The 21,074-nt window shown below is 39.2% G+C and overlaps 1 protein-coding gene across 1 annotated transcript in view; it reads right to left on the bottom strand.

The window, feature by feature from the left end:
• Positions 1 to 1,767: 1,767 nt before the first annotated feature.
• LOC307265422 (electrogenic sodium bicarbonate cotransporter 1-like) overlaps positions 1,768 to 21,074 on the bottom strand; it is a 44,353-nt gene continuing 25,046 nt past the window's right edge. Inside the window, exons 9-26 of the mRNA XM_080047163.1 lie at positions 20,635 to 20,722; positions 18,401 to 18,555; positions 17,846 to 17,962; positions 17,138 to 17,312; positions 15,386 to 15,519; positions 13,768 to 14,030; positions 13,046 to 13,089; positions 12,344 to 12,529; positions 11,217 to 11,330; positions 9,895 to 10,056; positions 9,330 to 9,508; positions 8,223 to 8,295; positions 7,514 to 7,582; positions 6,742 to 6,915; positions 6,009 to 6,173; positions 5,419 to 5,512; positions 4,814 to 4,887; positions 1,768 to 4,109 (exon numbers count right to left, since the gene is read on the bottom strand). Of these exons, the coding sequence (XP_079903289.1) occupies positions 4,844 to 4,887; positions 5,419 to 5,512; positions 6,009 to 6,173; positions 6,742 to 6,915; positions 7,514 to 7,582; positions 8,223 to 8,295; positions 9,330 to 9,508; positions 9,895 to 10,056; positions 11,217 to 11,330; positions 12,344 to 12,529; positions 13,046 to 13,089; positions 13,768 to 14,030; positions 15,386 to 15,519; positions 17,138 to 17,312; positions 17,846 to 17,962; positions 18,401 to 18,555; positions 20,635 to 20,722 (2,236 nt within the window). The 3' untranslated portion in view covers positions 1,768 to 4,109; positions 4,814 to 4,843. The remainder of the gene's footprint in view (positions 4,110 to 4,813; positions 4,888 to 5,418; positions 5,513 to 6,008; positions 6,174 to 6,741; positions 6,916 to 7,513; positions 7,583 to 8,222; positions 8,296 to 9,329; positions 9,509 to 9,894; positions 10,057 to 11,216; positions 11,331 to 12,343; positions 12,530 to 13,045; positions 13,090 to 13,767; positions 14,031 to 15,385; positions 15,520 to 17,137; positions 17,313 to 17,845; positions 17,963 to 18,400; positions 18,556 to 20,634; positions 20,723 to 21,074) is intronic.

Here is a 21,074-nt window from a genome sequence, read left to right as displayed (position 1 = left end):
CTCCATTGATCACCCCTCCACTGCCTCAGGCACTATTTCCCCCAAACACATTCAAGACTGCACCGACCTCCACACGAACATATCACTTCTCAAAACCCAGCGTTTTAACATGGGTTTGTTTATTCAGTTATGAGAGTATAACTTGAAAAAAATGCACTTCTCCGACACACCAAAAGTTACATAGAGCCCCTTTAATAACTGATGTGACGATAACAGTTTTGAGCAGAAATAATTTTGTTTTAATCCAGTTTTTTTTTTCCTATTTGGGTTCTGCAGAGTTCTCATGACTTTGCCTTTAAGAAAAGAGACACCACTGCCCCCTGGAGCCAAAATGTTATGCACTTTGGGTTTGAACTCGATGCAAAGGAGCAACTGAAACATAGGCCTACATATACAGTACATGTTTGCATATGCCATACAGGAGGAAGCTGACCATATCACCAATCTTATTTAAAGTATATTAACTGCGTATATATTTATTTAACAGCATTATTCTAATTCAATTACAGTTTAGTCGACCTTAAACACATTTAAAGATATTTTTGCTACAGTTTTGCAACAGTTTACAGTGTCACGCATCAGAATTTGACATTACAAAAAAATTTGGAATTCATTATTTATTACGGATTTTTTTTTTGGGGTGTTTTTTTATTTTAACCTTTAATTGACAGTTGAAGATCGGAAAGATAGGAGTGTAAATGGCGAGAGAGGGGGCAGAGATCCGCGGGTTGGATTTGAACCCTCAACCACTGCAATAAAGGCCTGAGCCAATATGGTGCGTGCCCTACCCACTACGCCACATAGCGCCCTATTACGGATGTTTTTAAGGACACTTGGTGTCGATCCATAAGGTAATCCCTTTCTGAGCTTTGACGGTGGTTCTCAAGTCATTTGAGAAACAATCTGTTCTAATCGAATATCATTCACCTGAGCAAATGTCAGGCAAAACACACTGATGTTCTCACACATATCAGAGCGGATAATAATCACACCTCGCACGAAGCACGAACACACACACACACACCTCTCTTGGCAAATGACAGGAATACCATGTCTCATAGTAATGAGCCAATTAGTTTCATTGCAGCCAACTGTGATGATGGAAACCATGCAGGCCTTGTTCTCATCTTCACTGTGACACTGAGCCCTTACAGCAGGTCCTGCTAATGATGTTACGGCTAAAGCTCAGAGCTTCACGTTCACCCAATAACCCCTTAACAAGACAGACAGTCAATCCATGTGTCTGCACCACCATCCCAAAACCGGATATTTGATGATTATTATAGAATTGCGCAATGGCTTGAGGTGGAGTCAGCGATTCTGGAGAACACTTGTCAATTTAACTGTCAAAATCAGTGTACAGTATATCTCCTCACGCTCCACTACCACTGTTAATACACAGCCTAGGCTCTGTAAACGAGGGGGCCCACCATAGCTTTGGCAATTCAGAGAGTCATAGGCTGTGTATTAACACCGTTTTTTTTGTCCTGCGCACACACAGTATGGACAGCTACAAATTCTCCCAGCTTTTGACAAGCATTCTCCAGAATCACTTACTCCACCTTTAAGTTAAAAACACTTTGTTCTTGTATTAAAGTTATATTCAGAAGTAAGACCTCTGTATGCTGCGTTGAGCATATATACTGTACATGTCAGAATTCACAAAACACTGTTACAAACTATCAGTAAATTGTAAAAATCCCACCCACAGTGTTGTCCAAACTTTTATGATAAAAAAAAAGAAAAGAAAACACATACACAACTATGTATTTAAGAATCATTTGGAGTTTTATTGCTCTCATTGAAAACACTCATCCATTAAAAAAATAAAATAACACACACAGACATCTGCTTCCTTCATGGTTATTGATCACATCAGATGCTTGTATATAAAATGTGTTTCGATCGATTGGACAACAAAATATATATAATACATTAATTTCTGGAATCGGAACCAGAAAGTAAAAAAAAAAAAAAAAAGTCAAGATATACAGTTCACAGAACAAAGTGGAAGACGATGGGTTTTTTTGTGAATTTTTGGTTTCAAAGCTACTTTAACAGTCTCGCGCTCTCAACGGGATATTGCAGTGATTGTGAAAACATTCATTAAAGCCCTTATTTGCACTACAAATCAGAAATGGCACCGATTGTGCTTCTTCAAAGAACGATCGTACGTTTCTAATGATTTTAAATGTGCTACATTCAGATATGCATTAATAATAATAAAAATATCCTAAAATCGACTGAATCAGTTTAAATTAAGTGTGTATATTTTAATAAAAATCAGCAACAGAAGCATGATCAAGTCATTTGGATAATACAGGACCATTTAAAATATTGATCATCAAAACTGTCACTATATGGATTTAAAATAATGATGCACTGAACATAGTGTCAAGTTTAAAATGAAGCAAAAATATGTTGTACCTTGTACACAAAAAAAAAGAAGTTCTTCCAGCACAGGAAGTGACATCATTGCATTGCCTCACAGTGATTGTTTGTTGATTTGCATAATATAATAAAATAACAATAAAAGCACATACACACACACACACACACACACACAACATAATAATAACATCAATAAAAAAAAACATTTACTCAACGATTGAAAATCACATTTACAGCTTTTCAATGATCACATATCAAATGAGAATTCAACTCATAAAATTGACTTTTAGAGCCGAGTTCATGGTCAAGTTTGCATTCATTCCAAAAAGGGGCGTGGCTTACCTTTCCATCAATGTTGTTATGTGAAACCTCAAAAGAGTGACGCTCTATTGATGTCATTTTATTATCAGATAATGCTATTATTGGTTGCATCTGTATAGAGATAGTTAAAAATGACAACTTTGAAATGTTTTGCTTTAGGGACGGAAAAACCTTTAATGTAATTTTGGTAGAATTTACCCCTTTAAAAAAAATGATTGCATGAATTCACATATCCTATGCAGTGCCCGACGAAAATAATCAATCAAGTGTTTTGATCATGTCATAAATAATTGCACAACAGATGATTTTTAATATACATAATTCCCGGCACCTACTGAAAAAAAATATATAAGGAGGTAGAGCTAAATAAAAAAGGTATTATACATTTTATGTCTCCCTATAACAGGGAAAAGACAGCCGAGGCAAAAGATTATCTTCAAATTTTCCCAAATGGGCAAGTTAAAAAGGCCAAAGCCATTGTCAAGATTCAAAGAGCAAATCATTTTCGCCAAGAGTTTAAATATAATAAATATAGGAAGAAAAAAAAGGGAGAAATATAGAAAAATAATCAGAAGTTCCAGTCTGTATGGTGTAGATCCATTCACGTCTTACCATACTGAGACAAAAATGCTCTTCTTATATTTCTCTCTGGATGTGCTTTACTTTGATGCTTTATAAAAGATGATTATGCCCGTTATAATAATTAATGTCCTCTCCTGACTGTGCAACGGTGAGCTTTTTGTTCTTTGGATACATAAATAAGGATTTGGCAGGCATCTCTCATGTCCAAATACAACCGCTCCACTATTCTATAAACGTTGGATTCAAGGAGTTATTTAACTAAATCTTTCAGGTAACTCTGAAAAATAAGATATATTTTATAAAAACGGTTCGAGAAGAATTGTTTTGGTGATATTTGGAAATAATTTAAAGAATGTGGTGAAGTCCTCCTGTAATGTAAAAAAAAAAAAATGTGCAGCCTATTTACCCATTGTATTCTGGACTTTAACTGGAGGCTTAATTTAAAGAGATACCTGTACACATTCGTAAAGATAATGTCCCATAAAAATTGCACACACATGATTGGAGTTGCCCGTTTGTTTTTCTAAGGCTGATGAAGAGTGTCAAAAACAAAAAAATTCAAAATTTTAAGACAAATACTTCGAGCCTTCCTCATCCTCACACACGAAAAACATTAGAAAAAAATACCGTAACTAGGAGACACTTTGGTAGGAGAGAGGACGGTTGTGATTGCCGTGTTGTGCTGGTTTTGCTACTGCTGCTGCCTCTTTGGTTAAGTCAGTCACAGATTAGTTTCCGGGCGATTCGTACAGCATATACCGTTTTCCTCAACGTCCCTTTTAATTTGAAAATGAGGCCTTGAACCTTTGTCAAGACTGAAAGAGAGGGAGAAAGGATAGTAAATGTTAACACAGTGTTGTGTGAACTCAAAATTATGCAGTGTGAATTTACTCAAATGCTAATTTTTAAAAGGTGCAGTGTGTAATATTGGAATATCTCCTTTTAGTAACCCCTCCTGTCAAATAATAACAGAAGCTTCGGTGGCCTTCAAGGACAAGAAGCTAGTTACTAAAGATGGCTTCATCCACCACTGCCTAAAGTCTTTTCACAATATCAAGTGATGTAGACAATATCAAGATGCATTTAGTTATTTATTCTATAGTACTTCTACTTCATCTTCCAACAGGTGCATTTCCCCAGGAAGGCCAATTACAAAAAACGCATATGGCCAGTAGCTCAGGATTTCGTGACATTTTATTTAACCTTTATTTATACTCGATATTTCATTGAGGGGTGACCCTCATTTACAATGTCGAGAAAATAAAAAACATATTAAATGAGCTTCAATGGAGAGTGTCCAGACCAACAGGCGCAGCAAATTTAATTTGCCAGCGCCTAGCGGCATGTCTGGATTTCCAGGCTAGCGATTATTCGCAAACTTAAAACATTATTGTCAATATTTTATATTCCATTTCTACCAAGTTTGTTCTGAAAACATGCCCCAAAAATTCTACACAGTCCACCTTTATGAGGTTAAGACAATATATATGTGGTGGGGGGAATGGCTGCTGAAACTCACTCAGCAACTGTTGGATACTGGAAGTAGTGATCAGCACGGTGAATGCGCATTAAGGAGAGCCTTGGATTCATCTCCTGTAGGAACGGGAGATGAGGAACAGAAAAAAAAACATTGTTAAAACATATTTCACAAACACTAGAAGGTAAGGAGAAGCAAGAAAGACAAGAAAAAGGGAAAGAAGGACAGCGCTGCAAAGGGTGCTTTTAAAAGATTATTTTTTTGGCATTTGTATACGTTATTAGACAGGTTGGAGAGAGAGATTAAATGGGGCAGAAAGGGGAATGACATGCACCACGTATTCTAACCCGTGGTCTGCTGTGAGGAGGACTGAGTCTCTATGGGCGGGCACTTAACCACTACACCCCCCCCCCCCCCCCCCCCCCCCCGCAAAAGGTGCTTTAAAGGTTAAAATGATATGATGATAAAAAGAACAACAAAACGATGAGGAAAGTTGTCAGAGGTAAAGAATAGCCAAAGACGGGAAGTGATCTTTTGCAGAAAGTTAGTATGTCAGTATGACAGGAGAAAACGTGAGATTTCTCAAAAGGAAAGTTGGAATAGCATTTGAGATCTATATCAAAATGAAACCCTTTGCTAGTACTCACTATCCACAGTTTTACCGCCCAACATGGGTTCTTTCTCCAACGCATCCATGGAGATTTTTATACTGGGGACATTGTCGTGGTAAGGGTAGTCAGGCTGTGGGAGGAGGGAGGGAGGGAGGGAGCGACAACATTAACACTGAAGGATCTACACAGGAGGCCGGAGGCAGTCACGTGACAACAGTGGATTTAAAAAAAGGTGGAGTTGGTGATTCTGGAGAACGATTGTGTCACTCAAAATCACTTTTTTTTTTTTCTGTCTGTACTGTACGAGCTGATTTTTTTAAATACTATTATTAATACACAGCCTAGGCTCTGTAAACTGGTATGTAAACAAAGGGTACGTAAACAAATGGGGGTCCCATCGTAGTTTGCAACATACCCGATTACAGAGCCTAGGCTGTGTATTAACACTTGATATTTTTTCGGAGCACACAACCGTTAACGGATCGTGAGGAGATATTCACTGATTAAAAATACAAAAAAAAAGGGTGATTTTGACAACAAGCATTCTCCAGAATCGCTGCCTCCACCTTTAATCTAGTTTACATATTACAGTCCATTTAAATAGTAACGTTGAAAGCTTGACTTACAAATTCGATTTCGCTGTCTATGCTTCCCTTCTTTTTGTGCTTCTTTTTCTTCTCGTCCTCCTTCTTCTTCTTGTCTTTCTCTGGGATGACGTCGTCCAGGTAACTGAGGTCGTGCTGCGAGAACAGGTAGTCCATCGCCTTACGCACGGCAACCAACGCCAAGATCTGCAGAAATATATATGGAAGAAAATGTCTGATTAGCTTTTTGAGTTGATTGAATCCATGCTCACAGTTAAAAAAGGTACACTGTGGAACTTTTGGGTGTGTCAGAGAAGTGAACATTTTCTACGGTATATTCTCATAACTGAATAAACAAACTTTCCTCACAGGGGAATTGTATCCCGGAAACACTGTTTGTGGTTAGAAAGCTTCCAGAAAAGTGAGTTTCACTGTTGTTGTTTACAGCAGCAGTCCACAGTTTGGTTTACAAACATATTCTAGTCTTACTAGTCTTTTTGTACCAGGCCTCAACAATTATTTAAATTTTATTTATGATGATAGAATTATTCAATACATAAAATTCCATAGAGAAAATATGTTTTGTAAATGAACTGCAAAAATGTAACCACAATCCCACTCCTCTGAAACTGCATAGTGCACCTTTAACCAACTGAATAAAAAGTAGAATTTACATCAGTTTAAAAAATAGAATGTGTTGCCCTTAAAAAAAATAAATAAAAAATTTACGATTTTTATGCCCAGTAGAGCCCGTAATATGAGTCTATGATCTCACCATAACAGGGAAGACGATAGCAGCCACGGTGGACTTGAGGATCCAGAGCAGGGCCAGACACAGGCCCTGGATGAAGGTGAAGAGGTGGATGCGTCTCTGGGGCACATAGCGCAGGTAGATGAGGTCGGGCTGGTGCTTGGCTGGCATCAGGAGCAGCTGCAGGCGGTCCATGAACTGACACACACGCACAAAAAAAATAATATATTAATATAGTTGGGTCAAGGCAAGGGATTGGAAGCTCATTGAGTTTAGACAATATTGATTTGTTAGCAGCAGTGCTAGGAAAAGTAACGTGTATGTGACGCTAGAGGGTAATACGTTTTTTTTTTTTTTTTTTACAAAACACAGAACACCTGCACTGTCACACAAAAAAATTAAAAACAAAAACAAAAAAACAGAACAGAAATAAAACAAAAAATTACAAATTACAAAATAAAAATCTATTCCATGTTCCCATTGAGGCTAATATAGTTACTTTTTTGTAGAGTATTGAAAAGGGATTACTATTTGAGATTCAGTAATTACGGTGCAGTGACTAATCCTGGTAACCTTTTGGGGGGGGGGGGGGGGGGTTGTTGTTTAAGCAGTTGTATGGGGTTAATATACATTGTGTCCCCGTCCCTTCTGAGGAAGACACATTAGCTTGGCAAACAAAAGACAAATTTACCTCCTGCTAACTCAAAAGTTGTCTTCTTTTTTTTTTACAAGTTGTGTCTTATCGGCTAGATATAGATAGCCACCATCTTCGTTTATATGTTGTTTCTCAACTCACCTGGACACCATTGAGTGAGGCCACGCCCATGTAGAGGAAGACACCGTAGAGCACAGGCATGGGGATGAACTGAGGGACAGACAATATAAAAGAACTAATTGTTATTAATGTGTGACAGGCGCTAGAGATGTCAGTTTAGTCATTTGGCGGCCATCGGTGCAAAATGTCCTACTTCTTGTTTCCATATCGCTTTAAATCCTTGAAAAAATTCAATACAATACACAATCAATCTAGTGCAGAAATTTTGCTATGTAATTTTTATTAAAAAATTTCATCTTTCACAAAGTTACTACACTAGATGAGAAGCCAGTTCAGAGAGGAAAATGAACACACACACACACACACACACACACACACACACACACACTATTCAATACGTCCACAAGGGGGAGTCCCAGCTCAACCAATCTCCTTGTATTGACGTGACATTTCCTTCTCTGTTTGGCCTGCTTAATGTGGGAATGGAAAGTCGAGAAGGCACTCGGCCACAATCGGAGCTTAAGCTTTCTGATGAACACATGCTTATTTCACTTCGCATTAAACTTAACTACGGGAGTTTCCTAATCGGATGAGTTAAAAGATTTGAAATTATTTTAAGAGAGAGGGGGGTGGGGCGGGGGATGACAGGGTAGTTTTGTCATTAAAGGAGGCGGACAGTAATCCACATTTTTCCATGGAAGAATTAAAGGTTAAGTGTGAAGCTTTTTACCTTGAGGATGGGAGCCATGAAGACACTGAGGCCTGTCAGGAGGAACACGATGATGCCTGTGACTCTTTGCTCTCTGGGGTTGGTGGGAAAAAAAAGTTGGAAAAAAACCACACAAATAAATCAAAGTGCAAACAGTCCGTATTCAGTTTAATCCACTTAATTAAATTCACCAGAAAGAGAGCATTGCATTGAGACAGACACACTGCAAACTTGTTTTTGTACAAGGAATGTCTCAAAGCTTTGGTTTCCTGTTTAAGGACTTTTTTTTTTCTTTTTTTTTTAACAGCTGGGTATGCAACAAATAGGGCTTTAAAAAAAGTCTGAACTATGCATTAAATGGAAAAGTTTATCCATCCTTTTATATATCTATCTATCTATCTATCTATCTATCTATCTATCTATCTATCTATCTATCTATCCTTTGCCTATTCTTAATTCGTTCTGGGGGACTTCTTTATGTATATAAAATAAACTAAACAAGAAAAAGTTCTCTGCAGTAACCATTAGCGGTAACTGTATGAACTTAAGGAAATGAGACGTGACCGCTTGCACGCTTTGTTCAAAAAGTGTTTATTTATTGGCAAAACTGTGCATGACGCACACAATGTTGCCTTTTGTGTGCATATAAACACTCGGTATAACACACAGCAGAACAACTTCCTAGAAACTCTGTCCGTCTGCCTTCTAGCCACACATTTCAAAATAAATGTAATTAAAAAAAAAATTTGCAGACAACGTGCAATTTGTGCATCTTTTGAAAATTAATCAAATAAATATTTCAGGGGAGAAAAAAGCAAACAATGCCATAAAGGGTGGTAGGATGGCCTAGAGGATGAGGGGCCGACCAGTAACCATGAGGTCGCTGGTTCGATCCCTGGCACCGGACAGGAAGGTGTTAGTAGTAAAACTAGTTGTGGCTGGTGTTACATCTACGGTGCCCACCATTTCTACTAGTGTGTGCTTGAGCAAGGCACTTCACCCCAAACTGCTTAAGGAGTTTGCTGTACTATGGCTGAGGGTTAGGGTTATGGTTTGAATAAATAGAGAAACAGTAGTACACATTTTTTAAATCTGGACAACTGTACAAGCTGCGTTCAGTTCACTGACCTAACACCCAGGAATTTGGGCGCCTCCCCGGGGGCCGAGGTCTCTGTCTCCATCTTCAGAGAGTCGATGTGGGCTATGGATATGACGGTGGCGGCTACGTACCACGGCAGACCCATGAAGGAGCAGACTATCATCAGGATGGCCACCCAGAAGAGATCCAGGTGATAGCCAGCTCCTTTCTGATGGGACAGGAGACAGAGAGGAGGAGGAAGGAATTAAATCACAAGAGGACAGACACTCACAGTGGACCAAAGTACACAGATTAAGTATGTATAGAAAGACGTTAAAATTATCTTAAGAATCATACACATGTATACTAATAAAAAGCAGCTAACATGGAAATTCAATTAACTAAATGAGCTACAATTATAAACAAATATAATACAGCATCTATGATTACGATTAACACATTTTCCCACCAGAAATACATTTAAAAAAATCATTTAACATGTCTGCAGGGGAAAGGGAGTGACAGTAAATATATATGTACAGTTAAATTCATATAGAAAATGTGTAAAAATTACTTTTACTACAGACTCGCTTGCCATCTAATATTTCTACAAACCTTCAGTTTATGCTCCTTCCTGTTGACGATGACAGCGGTGATCTGCTGGTCCATGAATATCAGGATGGTGACGAGCAGAGCAGGGAGAGCGGCCGCCATGTAGACCCACCACGGGTTACCTCCAAACGGGGGAATGAACCAGCCCCTCTTTGGATTTGTGGGCTAGAGGAAAAGACAAAAAAATAATGTGTGTTTAAAAAGTGTCTGGATTGACAACACATGCAGACTTATCACAAAAAAATTAAAATAAAAAATCCAAATAGTTACTCCACTCTAACCACATTATGAAGGTGAGACACTGCAGGTGAATAGGGGGTTTAACTTGTAAATATCATCATAAAACTTTGCATCTCTTTAAAAACAAGATGGTGGATGAAGCCAGAGTTAAAAACTTTTTAGGGGCGTCATTGGTCTAGTGGTAAGTGTCCCCCTAGAGGCTCAGTCCTCGCAACGGTGGTAAGAATGATTATGGAAAGTTTAGTTGATGTAGGTGCCCTAGAAGTTGAGATTTTTGTTTTTCTGGACCTTTTATTCATACTAGTATAAGAGAAGACAAGTTATTGAAGCAAAATAACAGAAAATCTCAAAATTTACCAGTAATGCTTGAAAAAAAATAACATTATTTTCTGCCTGCAGTGTGTTACCTGAACATGGTCTGAAATTACAGGAACAATCGTTACAAGACGGAAATCTGTGAACCAAGACTCTGGTATGTATCAAACAAAGACGGCTCTGTGTTTGCAACTACAAGATCCTCTCTGTGTGCTCACATGGCCTAGAATCAAGGTGTTATTTGATGCAGGTACCCGCACCTCTACCCCAAAGTCCCCTTATCTATGTTGCAACCTCAAAGACTGACTGTGCCTCAGTTTCAAGTACTATATAATGTATCACTTACAGGGGAAAACCGCAAAAAGAAAGCATTATACTGGGATTTAAACATTTTTTTCTCCACCCTTCTTGCAGAAACATGTGTGCGCTAAACTAAAAAAAATCAGTGTTAATACACAGCCTAGACTCTGCAAACGGGCATGTTGCTAGCTGTGGTGGGCCTCCTTTGTTTACATACCCTTTGTCAACATACAAGTTTACAGAGCCTAGGCTGGGAATTAACGCCCCAAAAGAATGAAGGGCACACACAGTATGGACAAGGTAGCAGATCGTGAGAAGATATTCACAGAGTTCGACAAAAAAAGTCAGAATTGCTGACTCCACCTTTAAAATGATGTCTATCTCTGTGGATGCAAGTGACTTTCCTATTTCAAGTACTTCTTCAGTGTATTGCATAGACAGTACTTCAGTGTATTGTGTAGTAACTGTACCTTGAATTCACTTGGCACTATGAGCTTGGGAGTGTTCACACCGACAAAGGCGTCCACGCCGCAGAAGAGGAGGATGGCCAGGATGATCGCAAAGTCACTGATGAGTTTCCTCACCTTGATGGAGGGGAGAGGGAGAGAGAGGCGGGCGGGGTTACACATTTACAGCAGGTTAACAAGTTTGCTTGTTGTTTTAAGCCTGCGGCAGCGTGAGCTACAGTGTGTTTGACTAAGAATGAAACCCTGTTAAACTACATTTTATACAAGCAAACACCGGCAGATATAACGTAAACCAGTAATTCACCAATTGGTCACTAGTAATCGATGACGGGTATAAGAAAGAAATGGGGGAAAAATAATGGAAATTGATTGTTATGTAAATATTACATTTATGTGCATTATGTCACAAAATCCGAAAGATGCAGATTTATTTTTTAAGCCATAATACTGGTCGCATGACTCTAAGGAGGAACATGTCGGCATAACAACTCAGGACCGGACTGAAATTCCTCATCCACTACCGGATGTTTGGCTTTGAAATTTGGTCACAGTCATGATTCACACAGGAATAGTCCTGCTGCAAAACTTGGTGATCCCTTCACTTTCCATACAGCGGCGTCATCAGGTCAACATTCTAAATGGTCAAATACTTTGGCTTATAACCAAATTCCAAAAAAAGAAAGAAAACGTTATCAAATCAATGGTTGAACGCTTAAAAGGCCAGACTGGAATTATATGCATGGGGAACATAGCTGCTTAAAAGTCAGACTGTCGAACATTTGAATGAAAAAATAAATGATCGAGTCCTACAACAATGATCCCTCTCAATGATCACGTCTGCCCCACTAGAATATGTGTTGGTGTGTTTATCTGCACATGCTCCTTTTTCTGTCTGTAGTGTACATAGTAGCATTTGTTGGTATTGTTTTGTAAACACACGACTGAGGTCTAAGGTCTTCCCACATTTGCCTGTGAGCTTGTCGACTATATTGAAATTTTCGAGTGAGCGGTTCACACACAATCATCTGTAACAGTGCAAGAAATGCCAGTGCCAGAATAAAAAAAAAAAAAAAAGAGAGAAATTGAAAATAAGAAGTGCTACACATCCATTGGCATGTTCCTTCACTCACTCTGGTGGGGAAGAAGCGGCTGGTCTTGAACTGTTTGAGAGCCATGGAGGCCGTGTATGTACCAAAGAACAGGATGAAAGATATGAGGGTGATGTCTGGCACGTAGCCACAGGCCTCTCCCTCCAGCACACCTCCAGCCTTCTGACACTGCTCCAGGGTCAGGTTGGCCCAGGTGGCATCCTCTGGCTGGGGGAGACAAGGGAAGAGAGAGAGAGGGGGGTGTGGGGTGGGGGGGGGGGGGGGGCTGAGTTAACCAACAAGCAATGATATTTGGAGAAAAAAAACTCTATTAAAAAGGTGCACTATGTAACTTTTGGTGTGTCAGTGAAGTGAACATTTTACGATATCATAACTGACTTACTTAATAAGACTATCACAGCTTCCTGAAAAGTTACTGTTTCACTGTTGTCGTTTACAGCAGCAGGGCCCACAGTTTTGTTCAAAAACATTATAGTCTTAAGTTTTGGTTCCAGGTTCCTCAAAATAATGTTGTTTTAACATATGATGATAGAATTATTCAATACTAAGAATTACTAGAATTATTAAATTAGACAAAACATGTTTTGTAAACTAACTGCAGGCTCTGCAAATGTAAACAAATCCCCTCCTCTGAAACTGCATAGTGCACCTTTAAAAGGAATTAAGTTGTTTCAATTCTGAATCAATGCTACAAAATGTGTCAAAAACAAGTACACTCCATACCCAATCAGTACTGTTTGTCCAGGCAGAGAAATCGGATGAGTTACCTAATAAAAAAAGAGAAACAATAAAATGAAATCAAACAAAATGAGAAACCTTCCGTTACTGGCAGTATCACCCCTCGCTGATTTCAATCCGTGTCAACATCTCTCTCCCCCCCCAAAAAAAGCCCTGCCAAGTCCCTCTCCGCACAGCAACGGATAGGGCTGTTGAGAAAGTAAACAGTGGTATCTACAAGCTGACACATACTAGTATCGTTTGTTATCTCCACTGTAAACATGAGAAAAAAAGTATGTTGAAAAGCTCTGTAAAATACAATAGTAGCACCACTGCCAAACGGGACAAAAAAATAAATACAACTGTGTAGCGTTTACACTCTGGTATCACTGTATGTCGATGACGCCCTCGCCCTTTTGAATGTTTGAATTAAAGTTTTATATTTATTATTATCATCATCATTGGTATCATTGTCTACATTTGGGTGTTAGGATGTCCTAGAGGAAGAGGGGCCTCCCAGTAACCATGAGGTCGCTGGTTTGACCCCGTCCGAAGTGTGCTTACTTGAGAGGGGATATGCGAAAAGACACATTTCAAATGTGCCTTGCGTAAATTGACTAATAAAGATATCTTAACTTAAAATACACGTGACTTGTATGAAATGGTACTAGGCTATATAAATAAAAATTTGCTTTGCTTTGCTTTTCCAAAAATCCCGGACTACATACCGGGCGTGCAGCGGCAGTCGTAAGTGGTGATGAGGTTGCCGTCGTATCCGGAGTTGATGGGGTTGTGATGTCCCAGCTTTATCATCTTCTTGAACGCATCATAGATGAAGATGAAGCTGATCAGAGCGGAGAAGCCTTCCTCTGTGAAACGCGTGAAGTATTGGACTAAGAAACTAGCGTCAGTGGCTACCAGCACCAGACAGAAGAAGGCTGACCACAGGCCGATCCACAGCCGGAACTCTAGGTAGTCAAACTCGTTGTCTCTAAAAGGGGGAAAGACATAGGCATTAAGGCAAGTTTATTTCTATTGCACAATTCAGACACAATGCCATTCAAAGTGCTTTACAGGGGCATAAAATACATCAAGATTAGACATTAGAAATTGTGTTTACGAGATAGTTTAAAAAAAAATAAAGAAAATACATCAAGATTCAAGATTAGACAGCGATTTAGAGTGGCTGCAATGAAAATTACGTGACTGACAATAGTTTATTTTTAGGTTAGAAATCACGGAAAAATCATAATAAGTTCCCCCTTTGACATGACTTTCAAGGTTTGTAGATTACGGCTATGCTCTGGATCCTTTCAAAATAAAATGCCGCTTTTTAAAAGTTGTGAAACACTTGTAACCAGAGTATTCAGGAAGGCCTTTTCTCTCTACATGTAAAGACATGCAACTAGGTTACACCACGCATCAAGCAGCTGTAGTAGACGGGGCCGACAGCTGCCACTGGCTCGGTAACCGTTGACTCAAGGCATGGAAACATTGGGAGGACACAAACGACACACCGTTCATTCACTCACAGTGTAAAATTAAATGAGTGTGAATAATTAATAATGGAACAGAATCATCGGTGCGTTGCTTGGTAACACGAGAAGACCTGGTTGTGAATGGTGAAATGAAGTAGGACTCGGCATGTGACATCCTTTAATTTATTAATAAATGTCATAATTATAATATTTTGATGACGTGTCAAGGTGACGTGATTTTTGGCTATTTTGATTTTGTTACATGTCTTCTTTCATACTTATATAAATAAAAAAAGGTCCAAAATGTAAAGTACATTATTTTTCAATTCATTATTTGACTATAGCTTGTCTGCGTCTGTATATTTCTCCTATACAACCATCTTTAAACAGCCAATATATCAACATTAGTTTATTTCAATTCTCTGGACAAAAAAAAAAAATCTCACCTTCTAAAGCACTTACATCAACTAAACTTTCCATAAATCATTTTTGGCACTATTGTGAAGATTGTGACAGAAGTATTTGTTCATACTGTACAATGTTAATCGTCTGATTAATGATACATTTTGTTCTTAAAACCCAATGCTGAAAAAAAGCCTTAACATGTGCACAATAACCCGCTTCCCAGAGGTGTCATTGGTGGATGGAATATATTATGAACGCATTATTCCCTTTCATGTTATTTATATAGTGTGTTCAGGGATCATCTCTGTAAACAACATCTGTGGACATCCTGTGGGAGTAGATAAAGGATCTATAAATATCTTCCCAGGGTTTGTTGCTTTCACTGTTGTCCACTTCCCTTTGAAATGTAATCATCACTAATAAACTAGCGGACTAGCCCGAGCATGTAGCAGCGTCTTCTCACCTGCTGAAGTGGAAGAGGAGGCGTTCAAAGACTAGCACGGGACCGGTGCTGCTGAGTATAGTCAGGGGTTGTCCGGCCAGCAGACAGAACACAGTCCCCGTCAGGGCCGTACCCAGGAAACTTTCCAACACACCCTGAAACACATCACGCAACACACACACACAAGGGAAAAAATACAGAATTTAAAACACACAGCTTACAGAGGTATTTTTCAGCGTAGAGAATATACAGAAGAGATGAGACAGCAGAGGCATACATCCTGTACTACTCCATGTATTTTTTTTCTATCATTTTCTATGTGAATTTGTATCTTCTATGAATAATGTATAAAGAAATAAGGGTATAGGACCAGAAAAGTTCTCACCTTTTTCCTAGCACTTCTGAAAATGAATTATATTATTTGATTAACTTATTTGTTGCAGATGATCACGTTTTTATTGATTTGTTTAGTTTGTGTTTGTATTATTTTAACCTGTTCAATAAACTGACACAAAATTAAAACTATATATATAATATTTACCATCTTTGAAAGACATTTTTCAACAGACTATTACTAAAATTTTAAGCATATTTTGCAGACCCGAAAAGACTCAAAGCATCAATTTCATAACTTTGCTTACTCAGCTGGAAGCTTTGTTTGGCCTATAAACACAACACAGCTGCGAGGGCTGGCCAATCAGGACAGGCTTGTTTAAATATCCAGTTATTCCTGTCGTTTTTTTTATACTTCAGTCAGATGAGGAATTGACAACTAACTTCAGGATGTATTTCTGAAGCCTTTTCGCTAAGAAAAGGTTAAGAGCAGGGAAAGTGGGAGAAGATAGGAGAGCTTGAGTGTGTGAGTGTGAGTGTGAGTGTGAGTGTGTGTGCCTGGGGGGGAGGGGAAGGCATGACGAAGCTACAGGCTACAGTGACTAGAGTAATCTGGATCTGTGGTTATTTACAGCCTAGGCAAATCCCCGGGGCCTGTGCTCTGCAGGTGTACTGGGATGATGCAGTTCTTTTTCAGGACAGAGCCCAGAGCCAAGTAGCATAGAATGAGACTTGACAATCTATTCTACACTCAAATTATCTGGGTCATTAGGGTTAGAAGCAGCAGTGTTTTGCCATTGGAACACATAGAAAAATGTCAGCATAACTTTAGTGCAAAGAAGACACAACATCTCATCCAACGGCAACCATTCCTGCTCTATTATAATAATGTTTACACTGTAAAAAGTAACCAATAAAAAAAATTATTGAATAATAATAATAATATATCTATCCAACAATTTAAGTAAGTTGTGCAGACGTTTCTTTGCCGGCACAAGCCACATATGGATATGCATGATGACATCACCTTTTTGAACCACATTTGTAAAACTCTTCTACTATATGCAGGCTTGCCAACAGCAGGTACAACAGATGGATGTGGTACGAGCCCTTGAGCTCCAAATTAGCAGCATGGCTTCTCAGCTTTATTTTTAGTTCATTAGTTTGTGACTTCACACAGAGATCTATGATTTAAAAAGGGTTTAGAGTGATATATTCAAGATCATTTTTTGGGGGCATTTTATGAGCAAGGCACATAATCCCAAACTGGGGCCCTGTACTACAGCTGACCCTGCGCTCTGACCCCCCTCTAAAGTGTGGTAACTTGAGAGGGGATATGCGAAAAGACAAATTTCACTGTGCCTCATGTAAAATTGTCTAATAAGGATAACATAAACAAATCTCACTCACTGGTTGTACATCATGTGTGTGTGGGCTTACCTGCATGTTATCCGTGGCGTCGCCCAGTAAGCCTCCAAACGTGATGGCGTTGGTGACCGTGCCCAGATAGATGAAGAGGATGGTGGACAGAGACTGGATGTGTAGCGCATCGTAGAAGTCACTGGCGAAAAACGGCAACTTCCGCTTGACATCCAGGATGAGACCTCCACAAAACCTTAAGAGACAGAACCATTAACAGTTAGCAGGGGGTGCATCGTAGTATTTTCTGAATCCATTGTTAAAACACAGCCTAGGCTCTGTGAACGGGAATGTTGCTAGCTGTAGAGGGGCCCTTTTGTTTATGTACCCTTTGTTTACATACCAGTTTACAGAGCCTAAGTTGTGTATGAACACCTGATTTTAGTGTCATGTCAAAACTTGCCTTAATGCCGCTGATGTAAAATGATGCGTGATGTAAAAAAATACTTCTGAAATGTTTTTGTCAGTGTTTCCAAAGAAAAGAACACTTGATGTAGACGTCCAAATTCTTGTGGGCAGATTTAGTATGCTTAAAAATACCCAGATGTCTGCTACAGCCAGCCAAGATTTTTACAGTTGAAATTAGCATGCTATTTGGGCGATTCTGCCCCACAATCCAGTGCACACCGGCAGTGATTTTTTGAGGCCACCATCTCTACAGTCATCTTGATTTCACAGGCTTTATCTTAAACTGTATCAGTCCAGGGAAGAGAGTGAAATCCTAATTACCTTTTGGTGCACTGAAGCTCCTCTCCGACCTCGTGTCCTCCTCCGCCCCCCTGTCCCGCATCGTGAGGGGCGTCACCGTTCATCTGAGGCGCCTCTAGACCGGCGTACTGGTTCTTCCTTAAAAAACACATTCACCAAGCCGTCAATATGTGCAACGTTCAAATCACATAATTTTTGGGAAAATACAAATTTTTACACAAACATAGACATTAGCTAGATTAAAATAGACATTAGCTAGATTAAAAGGTGCACTATGTAAATGTGGATGTTTCTAACTTAATAAACACATTTTCGACAGAGGGAAATTGGATCCCTAGAACACTGAAGTTAAAAAGCTAAGAAATATGATCAACATTTGTAATAATATATGTGCATCATTGGCTTCATTCATTTTGAATAAATTGCACTTGTTAAATCTCTGTGTAGCACTTAGGTGTGGCACCTTGTAGTTTAGTTTATTTGAAGCTATAGTACTTACATGATTCAAGTTGTTCTGAGTTTGTACCTTCATTGTTTGGATAAAATGTAATGTTGTTAGCAGTAGAGTGCTCGTACCTCTTGTCGGATGAGGGCAGACTCTTGGGCGGTTCTATCCGGATGTCGGGGTCCCACTCTCCGGGAGGCAGCACAATGACCTCATCCAGGAACTCCTCGATACCGGCCAGCAGGTCCTCACGGTCCTTCGCTTTGTACGCAATATCATGGAACACCTGTAGGCAAAAACAGACAGATATTTATAGAGGGCTTAAAGGTGCACTATGCAACTTTGGGTGTGTCAAGAGAAGTGATCATTTTCTAAGGTATATTCTGAATAAACAAACTTTCCTCCCAGGAGAATTGGATCCCTGGAACACTGTTTGAAGTTAGAAAGCTTCCTGAAAAGTTTCACTATTGCTGTTTACAGCAGCAGGGCCCACAGTTTGGTTTACAAACATATTCTAGACTTGTGTTTGGTTCCAGGTTCTTCAAACTAATTTAGTTTTTATCTATGATGATATAATTATTCAATACTAAGAATTACATGTAGAGAAAATATGTTTTGTAAACCAACTGCAGGCTCTATAAAATGTAAACAAATCCCCTTTCTCTGAAACGGCATAGTGAACCTTTAAAGGGAAAACAACCAAAATGTCCAACTATACCAGCTTACTTTAGATTACTGGGACCCAGAGCGTAGCATGTCTGTGAAATGCAGATCACAGCAACCAACCTCACAGTATATATTTTTTATTTCTATTTACATGAATGGGATAGACTTTTTTTTTAAAAAAATCGAAAAAAATTATTTAAACCGTTTCACAGTGTAAAACAAATAGTGACCATTGTGTAACCCCGGAGCCGACAAGCAGGTTGAGTAGGGCTACTACTGAGCCAAAAACAACACAAAACAAAAACATCTAATAACGCTGTGACACAACTCTCATGTGAGAGCTTGTGAGAGGGCTAAAGTTTAACCTGAGGAAATCCACTTCTTAGGCTGCCGTGTTGACATATGAGATATACTGGGAAGAGCCTGAGGGGCCTGTGGGAATATGTCAGCTAGGTGCACTGAGGTTAAGGACGTTAACATGCCTGGCGTCACCGAGTGAACACACACACACACACACACACAAACACACACACACACACACACACACACACACACACACACAAGAAACCAGGCAGAGACACAGAGCAGGCAGAGTGGAAAATACGGGCAAGGATGTAACAAGACTATAATAAAGAGAAATTATAAATACAAAATAAAATATATGTATTGTTTCCCGTATTGCATTTATAAGCCTTGACACCCATAACAAATTTGTCTCCTTCAACTTCAAAACACAGCTTTAAAATGTAAGCTACAAGTGGGTTATTGCCAAGTGCCAACAGGGCCGGCCAGGCTGCTGTGATGATTGATGCAGCCATATCCACAGAGACCAGAGAATTGGCAAGAGGACAAGTCTGGCAGGCAGAGGTGTAACTGGACAGCCACTTATACTAGTTAATCAGAGCAACTGGAATTTATAAATACTGACAAAGAAGAACATTGGGAAATAATTATCAGTGTTGATTGTGGCTCAGCAGGTCATCTTTTGGCTGCGTAAGGGGTGTGTAAGCAGATTGCGTCATACTGTCAAGACTGAAATATTTCAACCACTAGGCTACTGAATGGATTGTACAAACATCGAAAGGCCACCGAAGGATTAATCTAACTGACCTTTGGTTGGGGTTAACATTTATTATATGAGGTTTGAGTGAAAAGTCTGCAACACTATTAGATAGAGTGATGACATTTGATCTGGACCTTCCCATGAGCCTAAGCTGTAGGCCTAACTACTTGTTTGTTTAGCGCTAATCAGCAAATATTAGCATGTTTACACAATAAGCTAAGCTAGTTAACCTTGGTTTTATTTAACAGAAACCGGCAACAAAAAAATTAAACTGTAAGCATTGTCAACTTGAGCATGTTAGCATTCCAGTTATAGCAATTAGCTCAAAGCAATGCCGCACCTTCAATACAATCTCACTGAGCGGGCGGCTAGTGGCTCATTTATTGATCTCTTATTAATATTTTTGAATTTATGGAAAAGTTAGTACAGTATTTATTTGAAGTGATTGTATAATGCTGTTTTATTGGTCATTTATTTACTGCCAGTAGACTGAAAAGAGCGATAAGAACCAGTTTCCTTAATGTACAGGTTAGAAGCTTCCAAAACCTTAAAGTGATATTTGACTGTTCGCACGATAGGCAAACTAATTACAAAAACAGTTCAAAAACCCATTAAAAACTATTAATATAAAAGTACCTCATCTGACATCAGAGTGGCGATGGCTCTTCCGATCTCGTGATAGGACTTTGCTTTACCTTTGGGGCCGAGCAGGATAAAGAGAAATCTAAAGGCAGACCAAGAAAAATGAGTCAGAATCCACTAGCAGTCAAGACATCGACAACAAACTAGCCACTTCAACCTAAGTAATAATATCTATTTACATTACATTACATGTCATTTAGCAGACGCTTTTATCCAAAGTACAACTGGAGCACACATTCATACACCGATAGCAGCAGCTACCATGCAGGGTGCAAGCTAACTAGCAATTTAGGGTTCAGTGTCTTGCTCAGGGACACTTGGCCATGTGGCGGGGGAGACAGGGGATCGAACCACCGACCCTGCAGTTGAGGGTCGACCACCCTATCCACAGAGCTACAGTATTTAATATCTATTTAAATATCTTATAGGGTTAT

The sequence above is a fragment of the Ammodytes marinus genome (genome assembly GCF_949987685.1).
Source record: "Ammodytes marinus genome assembly, chromosome: 18".
Taxonomy (NCBI): domain Eukaryota; kingdom Metazoa; phylum Chordata; class Actinopteri; order Uranoscopiformes; family Ammodytidae; genus Ammodytes; species Ammodytes marinus.
Note: the sequence above shows the minus strand (reverse complement) of the source record. Positions and strands in the feature narration are given on the sequence as shown.